This window comes from Sinohyriopsis cumingii, chromosome 13 (assembly GCF_028554795.1).
Source record: "Sinohyriopsis cumingii isolate HCF-2022 chromosome 13, ASM2855479v2, whole genome shotgun sequence".
In the NCBI taxonomy this organism is placed as follows: Eukaryota; Metazoa; Mollusca; class Bivalvia; order Unionida; family Unionidae; genus Sinohyriopsis; species Sinohyriopsis cumingii.
The window spans coordinates 10,305,101-10,323,516 of NC_142973.1; the positions used below are offsets into that span (position 1 = coordinate 10,305,101).

At 35.8% G+C, this 18,416-nt stretch overlaps 1 protein-coding gene across 1 annotated transcript; it reads right to left on the minus strand.

Annotated features, from left to right (window-relative positions):
• Nucleotides 1-569: 569 nt before the first annotated feature.
• LOC149784932 (putative defense protein 3) lies at nt 570-17,634 on the minus strand. Its single transcript, XM_089931164.1, has 5 exons — nt 17,564-17,634; nt 13,809-14,018; nt 10,136-10,266; nt 5,661-5,752; nt 570-792 (listed from the first exon to the last, which is right to left on the minus strand). The coding sequence occupies exons 2-5, from the start codon at nt 14,011-14,013 to the stop codon at nt 600-602; spliced, it is 621 nt and encodes a 206-aa protein (XP_089787290.1). The 5' UTR covers nt 14,014-14,018; nt 17,564-17,634; the 3' UTR covers nt 570-599.
• Nucleotides 17,635-18,416: the final 782 nt, after the last annotated feature.

The window sequence follows — 18,416 nt, forward strand, 5'->3', positions numbered from 1 at the left end:
AGTAGTCACCTGTGAAAAAGTAGTCAAAAGATTATTTCATTAAACTTTCTCATCTGAGAAAAAGTAGTCAAAATAGATGATTTCACTAAAGGTATTAGTCATCTGGGGAAAAGTAGTCAAAAGATTATTTTATTAAACTTAGTAGTCATCTAGGAAAAAGTAGCCAAAATAGATGATTTCATTAAACTTATTAGTTATCTGGGAAACAGCAGTCAGAATAGATTATTTCATTTTTGGCTAACTCTATAATATAGCTTTAATTTAAAAATAAAAAGTAACAATCAGTTGTAAACACAAAAGCACATCCATTTGAAACTGACTATGAACATACGGTCAAGCATTTACATCTTTAGTCAAACTTTTCATTCAACCTGATCGGTTAAATATACACTTGACCTGAAATTTGGATTTTTTTTTATTATCATTTTTTATCAGGACAATCATTTATCTGGACAAAACTCATATCAAAAATGGAATGTGTATAATTGACATTTGAATGTACAAAAAAAATCGAAAAAACTGTATCCTCTAAATATATAAAATCTGGTTATACATGCTAGTTTCATTTAAAAAAAAATATGCACTGCTTTGATGCTGAATCAAAATAGTATTTGTTTGACATATGTATGCAAAATAAAAAAACAAGTCAGACTACAAAAGAGACTTAGTCCGGACGGCACTGTTGTACTCCCACCAGGGGAACCTGTATTAACTCCACCACCACCACGAGGTGTAAGCTCTAGACTCTGTACATTAACCCAGTATGTTGTCTTTGCCTGTACAATGGTTGCTCTGAAAAATTTAGAAGAAGAACTGTTATCTTTTTGTGCACTTACAATCTTTATCTCAATGAAAAGAGATACTTTTATACTGCAATGCAGAGCTGGGTACCACGAAAATGTTTATACCACGGCAAACTGCAGTATTTCGGTACAAACCTTGATATGTACCATGGTATACCAGAATTTATTTTATAGTAGACAAGTCTGTTACAGCTATAAATATTCCATAAAAGTTGTATTCTTTCCGGAATAATTTTTTGTTTGTCTTGAAAAATTAAAGCATTAAACTTGTAACAAGATTACCCTGGAATTTCCAATCATTCCTAATAACAGAAACTGATGGCAGTACCGGTGTGGTGGAAAAGTACTGGATATATATAGAAAGAATACAAATTATATGGCGAATAACAATCCTTTCACGTGCACTGGATCCAGCAAAGGATCACGTGTGTCAGGGATTGATTAAGATGAATGTAATAAACTGACAACGAAAAGTGCGAAACTAGTATCTAGCTAGCCTGAGCGTTTTCGACTCTTTAATGAGTCTTTTTCAAAGGCAAATACAAAACATAGACAAGACAAACAAATAAAACAGAGAAACGGTTATGTTTGAGAACCTTTACATGGCTGTTTCTACAGGAATTCAACCTTTTAACTTTATTATGTTTCAACTAGTTTATTTCAGCTTGTTGCTGACATTGGAAAATACTTGTATTGACCTAAAATATTTGGTTGTTGTTGTAGGGTTTAACGCCATTTTTCAGCACACGATAGGCTACACATGGCGGCCAGTATTAATGGTGGAGAAAGAACCCGGGAAAACCCCGGAAAGAACCACCGACGCACGACAAGCTACTGGCAAGCTTTCTCACATACCCACAATGACTGAATCAGAGACTCGAACCCACGCAGATAGAGGTGAGATGGCAGTGATCCTTAACGGACAGCGCTTTAGACCACTCGGCCACTCGGTGGCCCCTATTTTTCAAATGTCCTAGTCGTGAGGCTAAGTCTCAATAGATCGCAGTGTGGTGGCTGCTTAGTATATATGCTTAGTCGTGAGAGATTATGGGCTCGTTATGCAGGCAAGGCGATGGGTGCCGATTACCCGCGGACCTGGGTTAGAATCTCCGTAGAGTACGAGCTAAAAATTCTCTGACCTGTATGATAGTATTATTTTTACTAAAATATTAATTCTGCCTACTATCATCAAGCATTTTTCTATAGGAATCCAGGGATAGCACTTTCCGTTCTGTCTGATGTATATTTATAATTCTCTATAATTAATTCTATATACCTTGATTTCTTTCATAGGAATCCGGAATGAGTAGATAAATGAGAATTAATTACTAGGTCGTCCTGCGAGTGTGTCTGCTTCACACGAGTGCATATAACACCGACTGAGTAACATCATTTTTTGTTCACGTGTGCTTAGTCGTGAGGGAATATTGGCTGGTGTGTGCAGGCAAGGTGATGTGTGCCGTTTACCCACGGACCTGGGTTCGAATCTCCGTAGAGCACGAATTAAAAATTCTCTAAACTGTATGCTAGTATTATTTGAATTAAAATATTAATTCTGCCTACTATTATCAAGCATTCTTCTAATGGAATCCAGGGATAGCACCTTCCGTTTTGTCTAGCGTATATTTATAATTCTCTATAATTAATTATATATACCTTGATTTCTTTCATAGGAATCCGGAATGACTGTAGATACATGAGAATACAGGTCTGCGGGTAAACAAATTAGAGTACAGTACTAATTAAAAAATATATCCTGTATGATAATATTATTTGCATTAAATATTAATTCCGCCTAGTATTTTCAATCATTTTCATGTACAATCCAGGGATAGCACTTTCAGTTCTGTTTGGTGCATATTTGTGATTCTCTATAATTAATTTTATATACCTCGATTTCTGTCCTATAAATCCAGAATGACTGCGTGGTTGGACGATAATTAATTACTGGGTCGACTTGCGAGTGTGTCGGCTACGGACAACTGCATATATCAACGACTTTGTAGCATCACTTTTTGGTGATGTGTTCTTAGCAGTGATGGTAGATGAACTGGTGCGTGCAAGCAAGGTAATGGGTGCTTGATGTCTATTTGTCTCTCTTCATGGGCCGCAATTTCATTTCCTGTGTAGCTGGTTATGAAATCGCTAGCTCAGTATATTTTAGTTTTCATGTTGGTTTTACATTGAACAATGTTAAAAGAACGAGGAACGCAAAGCAGGAGTCCTCCAGAGACGTCCCACGGACTTGAGACACGGAAACTGTCGAAGTTGTATCTGCCCTAGGGGAATATGTTGATAAGTACATTTGATTTAAATATATCACTAACCACTGATCGCATCAAAGCGAAGTTCACAGATATTGCATACATCGTCTAGAATAATTTAGAGGTAAGTGATATTGGGGACTTAGGTGAACCTATTAAGTCGTATGGGATAATTATTTCTTATTCCTCCTTTAGGAAGGCCCTATCAATTTCATATTTATCAACCCATTATGTAGTGGAACTTGGGGATCAGTATGGAAGATATAAAACAAGTGTAAATTGAAACCTTGATATTTGACCTTTAACCCTGGTATGATGCTCCCTTTTTGCATGACTGTGTTACATGTGCTAGCTTGATTCTAAGTACCACATACATGTACGTCGAGTTGTCTCAGAATGCAAAAGACTTTTGAGCCAAATCCTCCAAAAATGCAAAACTAGTATTTAAATTCAGATTGGGGTGAAATCGTACAGTGTCACATATACGCATGCAGATTGTTAACACGACAGTGACAACATCGGAAAGTTTTTAATGTAACATCATCAGGTACAGCAGAACTATTACAGCTATTAGTTTGGGTCTTCTCTTGTCACAGTTCAGTGTGTGTGTGTGTGTGTGTGTGTGTGTGTGTGATTTGGATTTTTAACGTACTTTTAACAATTTTTCAGTCATATCGCTACGATGTCTACAGTGTGGCTGTTTTTCGGTATGATATGATACAAGACATCAGCTGAAAACTGCTATGTTGTTATAAAGCTACATAACTTTTTCTTTACCTTTACCACGAAGTGAGGCTGAAATACACAGCAATATGATCACTAGGTATGAGTTTACATCATTGGATGGTTGTCTCCAGTAATACATTTATACGAGTGGTATTATTGTCTCCAGTAATACATTTATACGAGTGGTATTATTTGTTAGGTATTCGTTTGAGTGTAACAGATATACACTGAGAGGCCGTAAAGTTGCTATTTTCGAAAATTATTGATATTTACATAATTCTTTGTCATCGATTATGAATCAACGAAAAAGAGTTGTGAGGTTTACAGTGATGATCGTTACTTTGAACCTGGCAAAAATATTTGAAACAAAATAATCTCTTAGCAACAATCACAACAGCTTACGAGTGTGGCAAGGTATAGCAACAAAATAAATGTTGTTCACGAGGTCGTGCTGGCTGGCAAATGAGCAGTCTTTATTTGTTTACAAATCTAAACATTCTTTACTTTTAATAAAATGGAAATTGCCCTGTTTTGTTTTGATGTATTGTCGTGAAAATGATTATATGTACATAGCAAAGGGATATAATTTCGGTTTTGCACATCGTTTAGCTGGGCTTTTGGCTTTTGCCAACGAAAATGACAACAGAGTTTGAGTAAAGAATTTATAGGTTTCTAAAAAAAAAAGGCTGCATTGTTTATCATTTCCTTACAAAACAAAATTTCAAATTGAAACATTCAGAGACTGTACTACAGCGTGCATGCAACCTAACCTTGAAAATGGAGTCATTCTTAAGTTGATGATGGTACTTCAACCGTGATTTCTTCTATATTACTTTGCAACAACTGCCCTTAGAGTAAATGCTACCAGGGTGGGTGAATGATAAACACTCATTCTTTTAGGCAAGGCAGGATTTTTCAAAATATTTTGAGTGGCACTGAATAAAAGGACTCATTTATATCATGCATCCCACCCACCGTGAGAACATATTGCCTACCTTGCATATATATATATATATATATATATATATATATATATATATATATATATATATATATATATATATATATATATATGAGGAATTGTTCTTTTCTTATTTCTCTTTCTAAGATATTGCGACAATTTCTTACTACAGAGAATTTCAAAGCCGTGTGGTCAGATCACTAGCATATTAACTATCAAGACAATCACGTTATTTAAATTAGTCCATGGTTACTCATACCCCGAAATCTGCACACACAACCCTAATGTTCCTTATATTAATCTAGACTACCTCGTTCATATGCACGGTAGTCATTGTCAAACGTCCTTGAAACAAAAGCAAGACTGCCAGTACTGAACAGCAAACATAATGCTTACATCGATGCCTGCTGTTAACTAAACACTTCCCTGGCCACATGAGCCTGTAGTAATGCTTGTTTCATTGATATAACGTCATAGTGATACCAGGCTGGTTACTTTTGGTCTATTGGATGCCTTATCTCCTGATATTACTAAAACACAATCAATGATATGCCAAGATTTTAAATCTGTAGACATTATTGACCTGGTCCATAATTTTATGGAAGCGGCATACAGACATAGGTTCCGTTTGACTACAAATGTATGGTCCCATATAGTGGTAGGTGACGTCATCCATAAATATATGGCTCCCAGACTATCAGTGTTTAAGAAACTCTGCAAAGTTACCCAAAATTTTGTCTTCAAAAAATTATAATCTTTCAACGATGGTAAAAAAATACTGGTAACAAAATTTACAGATAATCTGGAAAGCAATTTTAAAGGATGAGATGTGGTACAAAAGTTGGTAGAAACTTTGTTGGTGAAGGCTGCCATGTACCACTTTCCTATGAGACAAATAATACTTACACAAATACCACAGTTTCTATTGCTTCGGCAGGGGCCTTCCACGTCATATTTATTGTGGTCTTCAAGCTGTTAGTGGTATGTGTGAGAGCTACCTGCAAAATATTGGTCAATGAAAAAATATGAATTATTATCATCAGACATTACAGATATAAAATATTTTGATTGTTGTCAAGATCCTATATGTTCCAAATGACATGTGTTCATCTGCAAGGCGTTTGCTATTCGGTCACCAACTCATTTTAGCAGGGTTTTTACTTTCTAAAAGGGGCTAAAAAGTCCGGCAGGTGGAAGTATCTGATCATTCATCACATATAAATTTTTCATGCTATAACTATTGCAAAATTAATCTAAAAAGGAATTCTTAATATATGTTCACGTGCTATTTCAATTTTCCCATTACCTTTTGAAGCAATTAGCTCAAAATAAAAAGTAAAGGAGACTTACTCAGTGCGACAATATATATATATATATATATATATATATATATATATATATATATATATATATATATATATATATATATATATTGGAGGCTCATACGAAGGCTGGAGCCTATTTATGATAAACTGTGTCATAAAACAGAACAAGAGGCCAAATTGGGCATGCTGTCACATGGCTTGCATAACTTAACACCTTACCATTTCACAAAGCGGGCACATGTAGTAGTGTAGGCTTTGTGTTTGACGGCACAGGAATACAGGTAGGTTATTTAAAAGTAACGTAATTAATAAATGGACATATATTCGCCAGGTATAAATCTGCATCCCCTTGGTCCAGGGACTAGTAAGTAGTAAAAGTCTTCCTTGGCACAACCAATTTTTGTGCACCCAGGACAAGAGAATGAATGGTCTTTCTTAGACTTGGTTGGTGCCCTAGCATCTACTTTCAATGAAATCCAACAATGGACTATGTATTTAATGCAGTCATTGTCAAGGACACCCAGAACATTGGATTCTACATTGAAAATTGCATCTACAGTCAGTAGCTGTATATGTTTTAGGCAAGTCTAATAGAAAAGTTACTGGAAAGCTGAGTTTGGGTTTCCATGGTTTCTATTGACAATACTGCTCATCAACGTGTTATCTGCTTGACCTACCAAATAATAAGCAAAGATTGATCACAAAATATTTCTATTAAATTTATATATCAAAAGGGGAACTGGGTAATTATCTTTCTCTTTCACAGTGACAACACGTCATAGACAATACGTTGGTACAGTCTGATTCTGAACTGATCTTTTTATCTTTCACTACAATTTTTTTGGTCATAGAAGATGTGAATAGAAACTTGTATTTGATTGCCAATGATACAGGATCTCTTAGATCCAGTTATATTATTATGGTGGCTGGATAGTGCCAATTTTTTAAAATAAATATATTGTTTAAACAAGATAATATCCAGACAAGATCATAAAAATTATCTTGTTTAAACACGATATATATGATTTAATGGCACTATCTAGCCACCGCAGATTATAAACATCCGCATATGTAGTTGAGCGGACTCTTTAGTAAGATTTTATAGGACTGTTTAGTGGGATTTTATAGGACTGTTTAGTGGAGTTTTATATTACTGTTTAGTGGGATTTTATAGGACTTTTTAGTGTGATTTTATAGAACTGTTTAGTCGAGGTTTATAGGACTGTTTAGCGGAATTTTTTTTCTCTTAACTCTGTCCTTACAGCATTTATGATTTTCAGATCGATTCTGGCATCTTTAGGAAAAGGCAGAAAATGAAAAATATCTTGTAGCACGCATTACTCAACATTACACATCAGGTTAATTTACTTTAGAGCTTATATGAAAAATATGTCTTTAATTAGGATAGAAACACACTTTGGTTTACAGTCTTTGATATATAGCAATTTTTTATATATAAATAAAACACCGTTTCAAGTTTGTTAGTCATTGCGTAGCATTTTATTCATTGTAGATCCTTTTTTCAAGATAGCTGTAATTTTAAAAGTCAGATCGGCATCATTTTCATGTATGACCAACCAAACGTCATTCTGATATGAGTATCCATCCAGGAGGCGTACTGACACCAAGATTTTCAAAAAGCCATAATGCTCCACCATTTGAAGGGCAGATTGGCACCATTTTCATTAGGACCAACTAGAGATCATATGAGGTCTTCTGATAAAAGAAGTAAATGTCAATATAACTTTCCATTATGGAGTAGCAATAACAGTATTTTCAAGAGGGGTGCCATGGTGGACATTTTGACTGGCAAATCTGTGCCAATTTCTTTTAGCACCAACTAGACATCAGTATACGTATTTTAGTGTTGATATAACCCTCTCTTTAGGAGGTGTGGCAATAAAAAGATTTTGAAGATGACCACTTTGGTGGTCATGTTGGATAGCCAAAAGGCGCCATTTTCAGTTAGACCCACCTACATCTTCGTTAGCCAAGGTTCCAATAACGCTATATACACATTGGCATATCAATCAGATGTTTCTGTGCTTCGGGTCTGTGAATTTCATTGAATGCGACAGTTTCATCCTCCAAGGAGTTTAATGAGTAGTAGCAATAACAAACTTGTCCTAAGTGATGGATGCTGGACAACAATCATCCCATATGCTCTTCTTGCACCAGCAGAGCATAAATAAAGACTTTATCTTTGTTCGATGGGCATTCATTTGTAAATCTTTCTTCTCAGCATTGTACAATTGAAATACTGGTCTACAGTACACTGCATGTAGTATATATATATATTTATACATTGTAATGCATCACGATGCATATACATTTAGTTGATATGTGTTATAAGCATAGGCCTATCTCATGATGCAACTACATAAACTAGACGTGTTAGAAACATTGCTATATCTCATGCATTAAACATGTATTGGATATGTGTAATAACATTACCATACTTCATGACGCATCTGCATGTGGTAGACACGTTATAACATTGCCATACCTTTTGATGCAATTACATGTAATAGACATGTGTTCTAAATATTGCCATAGCTCATGGTGCATCTAAATATAGTAGATATGTATCATAAACATTCCCATGATGCATCTACATGTTAAGTTACAAGAGGCAATGACTTCTGCCAATAGTGTCTGAGAAACTGAGCTAAGCACAAAATGTTATGTGAATCAGTGGAGAATGAAATATAGGTCACGTTTATCTAAATTTGGAAAGACAGAGTGCATCTACATATCAAAAAACATTATTCTGCATGCAAATATATTTGTGAGAGTGAGTGAGACACACATTGTAATGTAATCATTGATGCTGGATAGAGAGATGACTTGACTGACAGACATCATCAATCCAAAGGACTGTGTTGCTTGGCCAATCAACTAAAACGTGACGAAAAATCCTGTCTTATCATGTAGATAGTAATGGCATTTGATACATCAATGCTCAAGAAATGTAGAGAACCTGGAAATGACGTGTAGGAAGGAAATTTTGCTAATAAGATAACTAAGACTGACAAGACCTAGTCTGATATATCAGTGTCAGTAGAGGTCTGGGGCTGACTTATAGGACTAGATGAGACCTTCATTGACGAAGTATCAGTATAGGTTGGGGGCTGACTTACAGGACTAGATGAGACCTTCATTGATGAAGTATCAGTAGAGGTCTGGGGGCTGACTTACAGGACTAGATGAGACCTTCACTGATGAAGTATCAGTATAGGTTGGGGGCTGACTTACAGGACTAGATGAGACCTTCATTGACGAAGTATCAGTATAGGTTGGGGGCTGACTTACAGGACTAGATGAGACCTTCACTGATGAAGTATCAGTATAGGTTGGGGGCTGACTTATAGGACTAGATGAGACCTTCATTGACGAAGTATCAGTATAGGTTGGGGGCTGACTTACAGGACTAGATGAGACCTTCAGTGATGAAGTATCAGTAGAGGTCTGGGGGCTGACTTATAGGACTAGTTGAGACCTTCATTGATGAAGTATCAGTATAGGTTGGGGGCTGATTTATAGGACTAGATGAGACCTTCATTGATGAAGTATCAGTATAGGTTGGGGGCTGACTTACAGGACTAGATGAGATCTTCAGTGATGAAGTATCAGTAGAGGTCTGGGGGCTGACTTATAGGACTAGATGAGACCTTCATTGATGAAGTATCAGTATAGGTTGGGGGCTGACTTATAGGACTAAATGAGACCTTCAGTGATGAAGTATCAGTATAGGTTGGGGGCTGACTTATAGGACTAGATGAGACCTTCAGTAATGAAGTATCAGTACAGGCCTGGGAGCTGACTTACCGGACCAGATGAGACCTTCAGTGATGAAGTGCAAGTGTGAATATTAATAATGTGTAGTTGACAGGGGAATGTATTTATGAACTAATGATAAAGAGGTCTCGTGTTTTAAAATCTAGGAAAGTTCACCATCTCTCTCTTTCTCTCTCTCTCTCTCTCTCTCTCTCATTAAAACAAAAACAGATAACCAGTTGAAGAGAAAGACAAACAGATAAACAGATATACCAGTACCGTGGGTGCAGTACAAGGATTCTTTGTCTCAGAGCCCCCAGTTAGGGTGCCAACTGTGTTTGGCTGAGAAATGCTGCTCTTTTTTCTTGGCTGTATGAGAAATCCCCTAAAAACACTGCCTTGTAGGGTTACTGTAAAGAAAGACAGCGCTTAGAATTTATCAAGTAACTGATTAATCTACATGTATTTTTATTCGTTTCAATTATTATTGTGCACATAACTGATTCAGTCAAAAAAGATAAAAACAAAAATTAAGAATATCTTCCATTTCACTGTTAATTCATCCAGGTTCCTGCCCAATTAAAAAGATGTCAGTGTGTGTAATGGATGCCAATGGCTAAAAGAAAGTCCTCCAAAATCTATACATTAATAGAATGTATTTCATGAAATTTTATCTAACTATCCATAATGGGTACCGCTTGTGTTTAATCATAATCTGCTGTTGCCGGGTCACCCTCTCCTAAGCTGCCACCTCTCTAGCACAGCCAAATGACCAAACTTAACAGGGCATGGATGATGACAATGTCTCAAACTGTTTTCCCATCATGCTTTATCCAAACTAGCATAGAAGTTATGGAATTATCAGACTGTGTTTTGTTGTTGTTTCTATGGTAAGATTGGTAGAAATCTGATAAAAACTAGATGACAAAAACTGGACTTAATAAATATTTGCAACTGAATATATAGCCCAAACTGTCTAGGTAACACAAAAGATGAACCAAGTATTGTTTGACATCAAACTCTGCCTGTAGATATCCAAACTAGCAATTATTTTCAAAGAAGGCATATACAAAATCCAACTTTTGACGAAAATAGCAGACCTGTCAGTTGTACTTCTCAGTAAATTTTTAAATATTTTCCTACATTAGACCATTAGTTGTAACAAAATGTCATATACTTCTATTGTCGAATTGGAAAACATGCATGTGAAAAGATAAGAAGTGTTGTCTGAAGCAGGAACGGCTCCTTTAAGTTCAACTGAAAAGACCAAACACTTTGACCTTAATGACGTCTACTTCATTTCCAGAAACTGTGGCTCCAAAATCCACGGAGTTCTATGACTTCTTGCTTGATATCTCAACTTGTTTAAATACTTGGGGTTGTCTAAATTCACATGATGGCATCTCTCCCGCCGTAAGCAATACTCAAACTGACATGGTGTCAATTAAACGTAGTTGTTGCCCTTTCTACTTTTAACTCCAAGCACTGCCAACTATCTGAATTTTCTGTAGTTATGTCTATTCCGATTCATTTTAACCTTTTAGAGGCTGATAGTTTCTTTCATCTTCAATATGTTTTTGTTTTTTGGATGACATTATTAATCTAAACTCAAAAGCTTGGTCACGCAAGTTTTTGGGTGAAAACACAGGCATGGATTCCTTTTACATATATATTGATTACAACCAAATATAGAGTACGTAACTGGTGTATCCAAACAAATTCTCAATCTATTCCACATCCTGGGGGAGGGGATCAACATGTCTCTTCAAATGGGAGTCCAAGGAATTTAATTTTAATAGATTGTATCCCCCCCCCCATGAGAGCTCCCATGTTTAAGATCCAATGTATTTTGCTTGATTTTTCTCAACTCTTTTGGAGGAAACACATTCCTTCAATAACTCTCCTTATGTTCTGATGCTCAAATCATGTACTATAACGTGATCATTTGGCATCATGGTCGCTACACATAAAAATGAACTCGTTGTTGAGTCCTATATGCAGGAACAAATAAACATCGCCAAACTCTGGCATACAAATATAATACATATAGGTTTATAAGTGTTTTGCAAACATTGTCAGAAGATACACAAAAGGAAAGATGACCTCAAAATACATGAGAATAACCATCTCAGTTCAATGGATGTTATTTCTCTTGGACCCCATATGAAGTCGTTGGGAACAAATAAGTTATTTTAGATCCTTTACTACTTCATCAGATTATGTGAAACTCATGAAACCAGTCTGGTCAAGGATTTACTTTGCAGGACATAAGTCCAACAATGAATTTAGACTCAGTGCCACTCTCGATAATTTTACCATATTCAGCTTTTATCGCCCCGAACCAGATTCAGAAAACAGACTCATTTTGACAATGTTTTGATCTGACCATTTATTAATCCTGTTGACAATCTAACACCAGGTATGGTGCTGTATCATCACTATCATACGCCAGCAGATAAAGAAACAGCATGAATATATAATACCATGGCGGCTTTATGTTTTTTAATCCAAATATTAGTTATGATTGTTTACATGATATAAATACTCATTATAATTATCAAATAAATAATTCAGAAGAGATGTCTATCCACTTAATAAAGACGTATTTGGTTTTTATGTTCAACTGCTACTTACTTAAGTCGAATTCCAGTTGCATTAAACAATAATGTAATTCGAATCCTGCCTGCATTGAACATTAGGGTCATCAGAAAAATAGTGTATCGGCTGTAAATATATTGTGAAACTACATCGCACCAGAAACGAGGATGAGTGAGAAGAACTTTAATGTCAAATGACCCAAACAGCGACGGCAACGGTGGCTAGGAGGTGTATAAACTTTGCTCTCACGAAACACGGCAATCAGGTGAACTTGTAAAACAAAACAATTTACAAAAAAAAAAAAAAAAAAAAAACATGTAAACCGCTCCGGCAGGACTGTGGTTAGAGCGTCCGACTCGGATGTTGGAGGTGGCAGGTTACGATTTCGGCCGAGTCATACCATATACTCATAAAAAACGTACTATCAGCTGCCTCACTAGGTGCGAAGCACTAAGAAGTTAGTCTTAGGACTGGTCGGCCTGGTGTCAGGATAATGTGATTGGGTGGGACATAATAATACATGTCTGCAGAATGATGCCCCAGTGTTAGACATCATAGCCGTATGACTGAAAAATTACTAAAGCTACTTTAAAAATCCAAATTACACACACACACGCACGCACACACACACACGCACGCACACACACACATGTATGCAAAGCTGAATACAACGTATCATGGTAGTTTAAGAGAAAAAGTCTAGTGTTTTCAACCTGGTTGTTGTTGAAGACCAATGGCTGTTTGGAGAACAAAAGAAAAACTAACTTTGTTCTCTAGTAACTTCTCATATATAACAAAAGGATGGCAAAGTTTGATTACATTGGGCTCTGTAAGGAAATCAAAATTGTTTCAAGAAAAACAAACCAACCCACCTTCAACAGAGCAATAAGTCATAAAATTCCAGCGAAGTTTAATCAAACTTCCTTCAACATTTTCGGAACTCACATGGACATTTGACCATTTGACCACTTTTCTTATTTCAGTCAGAGACATTCACCATTGAGCCTTTAACCTGGAAATCATTACGGGTCCTTTTAATTCTCAAGGACAAGCCTTGTAACTGAAGACAGTGCAGAATTAAGTTATTGTGGAGAAACCAATTTTCATCTTTCAGTCACAGTGACCTTGACCTGAGCTTTTAATCCAAGATATAATTTGGTACCTACTGAAGTTACTGTCCACAAATAAAGCTGGTAACAGACAGACAGATGGGAAACATCATCACCGAATACAGTTTGCTTTATAGTGGATGTAGAAAGCTTACAGGATAAAAAAATAAGAAGAAATTTTATGTATTGAAGGTGTACAAAAATTTGAATGGTACGAAAAATTAAAAGACATCATTTTTCCTCACCTGTGATTTCCTCATTTGGCATATATGTACTGTTGGATATTGTAATAGTGAAGGGAGAAGGGATAGTACTGGCACTGGCTCCATGATTTGGCATCATAGAAGAACAGGAACCATCAGGTGCTCCAGAAGGATAACACATCACCTGTCCAAAGATTAGTATCCCCAGCAAAAAACTATCTGCTAGTATTTTTCTACAGTCCATCATTTTACCTGGAAAAGATGAAAATTTCTTTGTAATTTTTTTTAAGTTAACCTTAAATGAGGCTCTCGGATGACGCCTCTGAGTCGCTGAATCATTAAACTTTAATCACAATGCAGAGTCAAATATTTCACGGAGGGGCATTCACCATGTTATTGTAGGTGAATGTCAGAAAAGGAAACCACTCTAACAAAACAACACAGCAACTGCTTCAACATTAGTAATGTTCTGTAATTAGCATGTCTGACTCATAAATGAAAGGGTGTAAATTTAAATCCTAATCTTGGATCAACCTGGTCGGTTATTATGGTATATTTGGGCAAGTTATTGGCTTGGCACTGAAGAGTCTATTTGAGTTATATGCTGTACATTACCAAACCAAAGGAAACCAATATTATTAACCTGAGAAAATACGCTCTAGGTTAACATTTTTCTCTATTTTATTGCATTACCTTGATTGTGCAGCATATATTCCATTTCTGATTTGAATGAACATTATGAAAAGTAAAATGTTCCTATTGGTAAGCATATTAACTGCGTCAATACTATTATTATTATTATTATTCCTACCATTGAATAAGCCAAGATCAACTACTGTGACAATTACTTTGACTGCCTTGGAATTAATTAACCTACTTGGGATGCTGTGCTGTAAAACACCAAAATGAAACCAAACCAACATTATTAAACTGAGAAATATGTTATAGTTTAACATCTCTGCAATGTCAATTAATATGATCAGACGTACCATGCAAATATAGCTACTGTTGCACTACTTCAACTGCACTAACATGTACTATACTATTGCTCATGATTCTATCATCAACAATGCAACGGCTGCAGTGACATGTACTGTACAATTTCTAATGATTCTAATACCATTTATACAAATACTGTCCTGACATGTACTGTACTATTGCTAATGATTCCATTGCCAATAATACAAATACTGTCCTGACATGTACTGTACTATTGCTAATGATTCCATTAACATCACTAATACAACTACTGTCCTGACATGTACTGTACTATTGCTAATGATTCTAATACCATTAATACAACTACTTCCCTAACATGCACTGCACTGTTGCTAATAATTATATTACAACCACTAATACAACTAATGCACTGACAAGTACTGTACTATTGCTAATGATTCCATTAACATCACTAATACAACTACTGTCCTGACATGTACTGTACTACTGCTAATGATTCCATTAACATCACTAATACAACTACTGTCCTGACATGTATTGTACTATTGCTAATGATTCTATTATCATTGATGCAACTTCTGCACTGACATGTAATGTACCATTGCTAATGATTCCATTAACATCATTAATACAACTACTGTACTGATATGCACTGTACTATTGCTAATAATTATTGTTGTTGTTGTTGTTGTAGGGTTTAACGCCATTTTTCAGCACACGACAGGCTATACATGGCGGCCAGAATTAATGGTGGAGGAAGAACCCGAGCAAACCCCGGAAAGAACAACTGACCCACGAGAAGCTACTGGCATGCTTTCTCACATACCCACATTAGCCGAATCCGAGACTCGAACCCACGCAGACAGAGGTGAGATGGCAGTGATCCGTAACGGAGGGCGCTTTAGACGACTCGGCCACTTGGGGCACCCCTAATAATTATATTACCACCACTAATCAAACTACTGCACTTACATGTATCGTACTATTGCTACTGAGTCTATCATCACTAATGCAACAACGGCACTTACATGTACCGTACTATTGCTAATGATTCTATCATCACTAATGCAACGACGGCACTTACATGTACCGTACCATTGCTAATGATTCTGTTACCATCATTAATACAACTACTGCACTGACAAGTACTATTGCTGAGGATTGTATTACCAACACTAATACAATAACTATTATTGTACGACCAGCATAATAATTTTTCTGCTGTCAGCATCAAAAAGTTCACTACATTTATGACATGAACGGCCATTGAAATGAGAAAAAAATACTGCTACACAATTTTGAAAATTGTGCATGAGGACAATTTGATTGTATATTCAATGAAATGCATGTAGTAGATAAACTAAATAGACACGGAAAAATGTGAGAAACAAACATGATGAACAAACCTGACATTCAACCTGTGCAATAGTTCCAAACCCACGACATAAGGGTATCTTAACACATTTATCAAACGTGCCTCACTATCACTTAAACAGCTTACTGTATATCAAGTAGAAAAGCAGTGTACTGTGCCCATTTCTAACCAAGTTTTTCAGGAAATAACAGAAATGTCTTCTTACAAGTATACGTACACGCAATCCTTCTTGAAAGATACGTCTTGAATCGATTTGATTCTCACACAATGTGGAATATGACTTAAAGGTTTTGATTTTGAATGAAACATTTAACAATAACTGGTAACATTATACAAACTATCATACATTTCTGACCCACGGGAGCATATTTTTACACAGTATCATATATAGCCAGGTCGTGTAGCATTTATGATCAACGCACATGCACCTACAGAGATCCTCTTTTACAAGACCACTACATCGGCAATGCAAACGTGGCCTTGTATAAACTGAGAAAAGCAAAATAGCTAAAATATACCATTTCGGTCCCATGCAAAAGAAGAAGCAATTTTTTTTTACCTGCTGAGTCTATCGAAATTGTTCAAAATTAAACCTCAACAACAGATATAAATCACAGAAAAACATATAGCTACTTAAGTATCTCCAACTTTCAGAACACACCAACTAAAACATTTGAAAGACACACACACACACACACACACACACACACACGAAATCTTGCTATTTGGTATTAAGGTAGAAATTATAGTTCGTTCCACACAGTTAGGTCAGCGCCATTACATATTGCTAAAAGTACCTAATTAGTTTTATATACTTCGTGTGAAACCAATTAGATGCTGTTAGCTACATTTAATGACGATGACCTGAAACTTTTTTGAGCTACATATAGGATAAAATTCGCGATGCTGTGAGGAACGAATTATGACAGAAAATACTATTCCAGGCACACAGACTATACTCATTATTGACTACAAAACTGAAAAATCCAAACTCTCTCAAGACCTGCCACAAAGACCACAACAACTAAAAATTTGTTATATCAGACTTGCGTTCTTCAAACGTTGTCAACACCCCCAAACAGCGCCAGTTGAATAAAAGATTGTAAACAAATGAAAATCCCTGCACTTACCAATCAGAGTGGTTCATTCATCAGTCCACACGCTATTCCACAAAAAGATTACAATGTGGCGTATCATTCCTTGCGCTTGTAATATCATCACTTGCCATATTTCCACGAAAGAATATATTAATTTCCAAAAATATTATGAATGAGAAATCTCCGTAGTAACTACACACTAGTTAGAATGGTACGCTAGTATGTACCAAGTATTTTAATGTATCGCCTACAATATCACTTTTTTCAAATTTGAGCTGATGAAAATTAAAAGTTATCCGCATAAAAGATGTAAATCACTTATTGTTATGTTCATATTACACCAAATGTGATAGTACAATCATTACCATATTCGTATAAATGCGTAATACTGTATTCTGAACAATAGCACGTGGCCGGAGGCGTTCGTTGCGCAATACTTCCAACATATAACAATTATAATATTTCCTTGACCTTTTCCCCTAAGAACGTCAGATGTAGCTAGATTCTACTTAAATAATTATTCAGATTTTCAAGAAAGAGTACACAACCTGATGGCCTTTATACAGAGTGAAAAGCAATAATAATACCTGATGAATAATACCGTGTTTTAATCTGTAAATTGAATAATCGAATATACGAATGATGTATCGTAATAATACACGATATTATTTTTAATTGTTAAAGTGGACATTGTAAAATGGTACTTTTAACACCAACCCATCATTTTACCTTATAAATATAGCAATTCTGACAAAGCACAATAAAATGTCCAGCCACCGCTGTGTAATTCAACAGATACAATCTGAAAACACCACATACGAAATAGAACTTTCAGCACAATCAATGTGATTCAACATGTTAAATAGAAACTCTCGACAAATGACAATACAATTTAAACAACCGCCGTGTAATTCAGAAAGTACACTCTAAAAAGTCGACATTGGAATTTCAATTTTCAACCAGCGCTGTGTAATTCAACAGACCAAATCTAAATACTCATCACATGAAATGGAACTTTCAACATAAACTCTTTGAACCAGTACGTGAATTGGGAATTCTCAACGTATGACATTGAAATTTCAACCACCACCGTGTAATTTAAACGACACAATCTAAAACCTTGACATAGAAAATATAACTTTCAACCACTGCTGTTTAATTCAACATATACAATCTAAAATCTGGACCTGGATAATGGAACTTAAAGGACACACAATT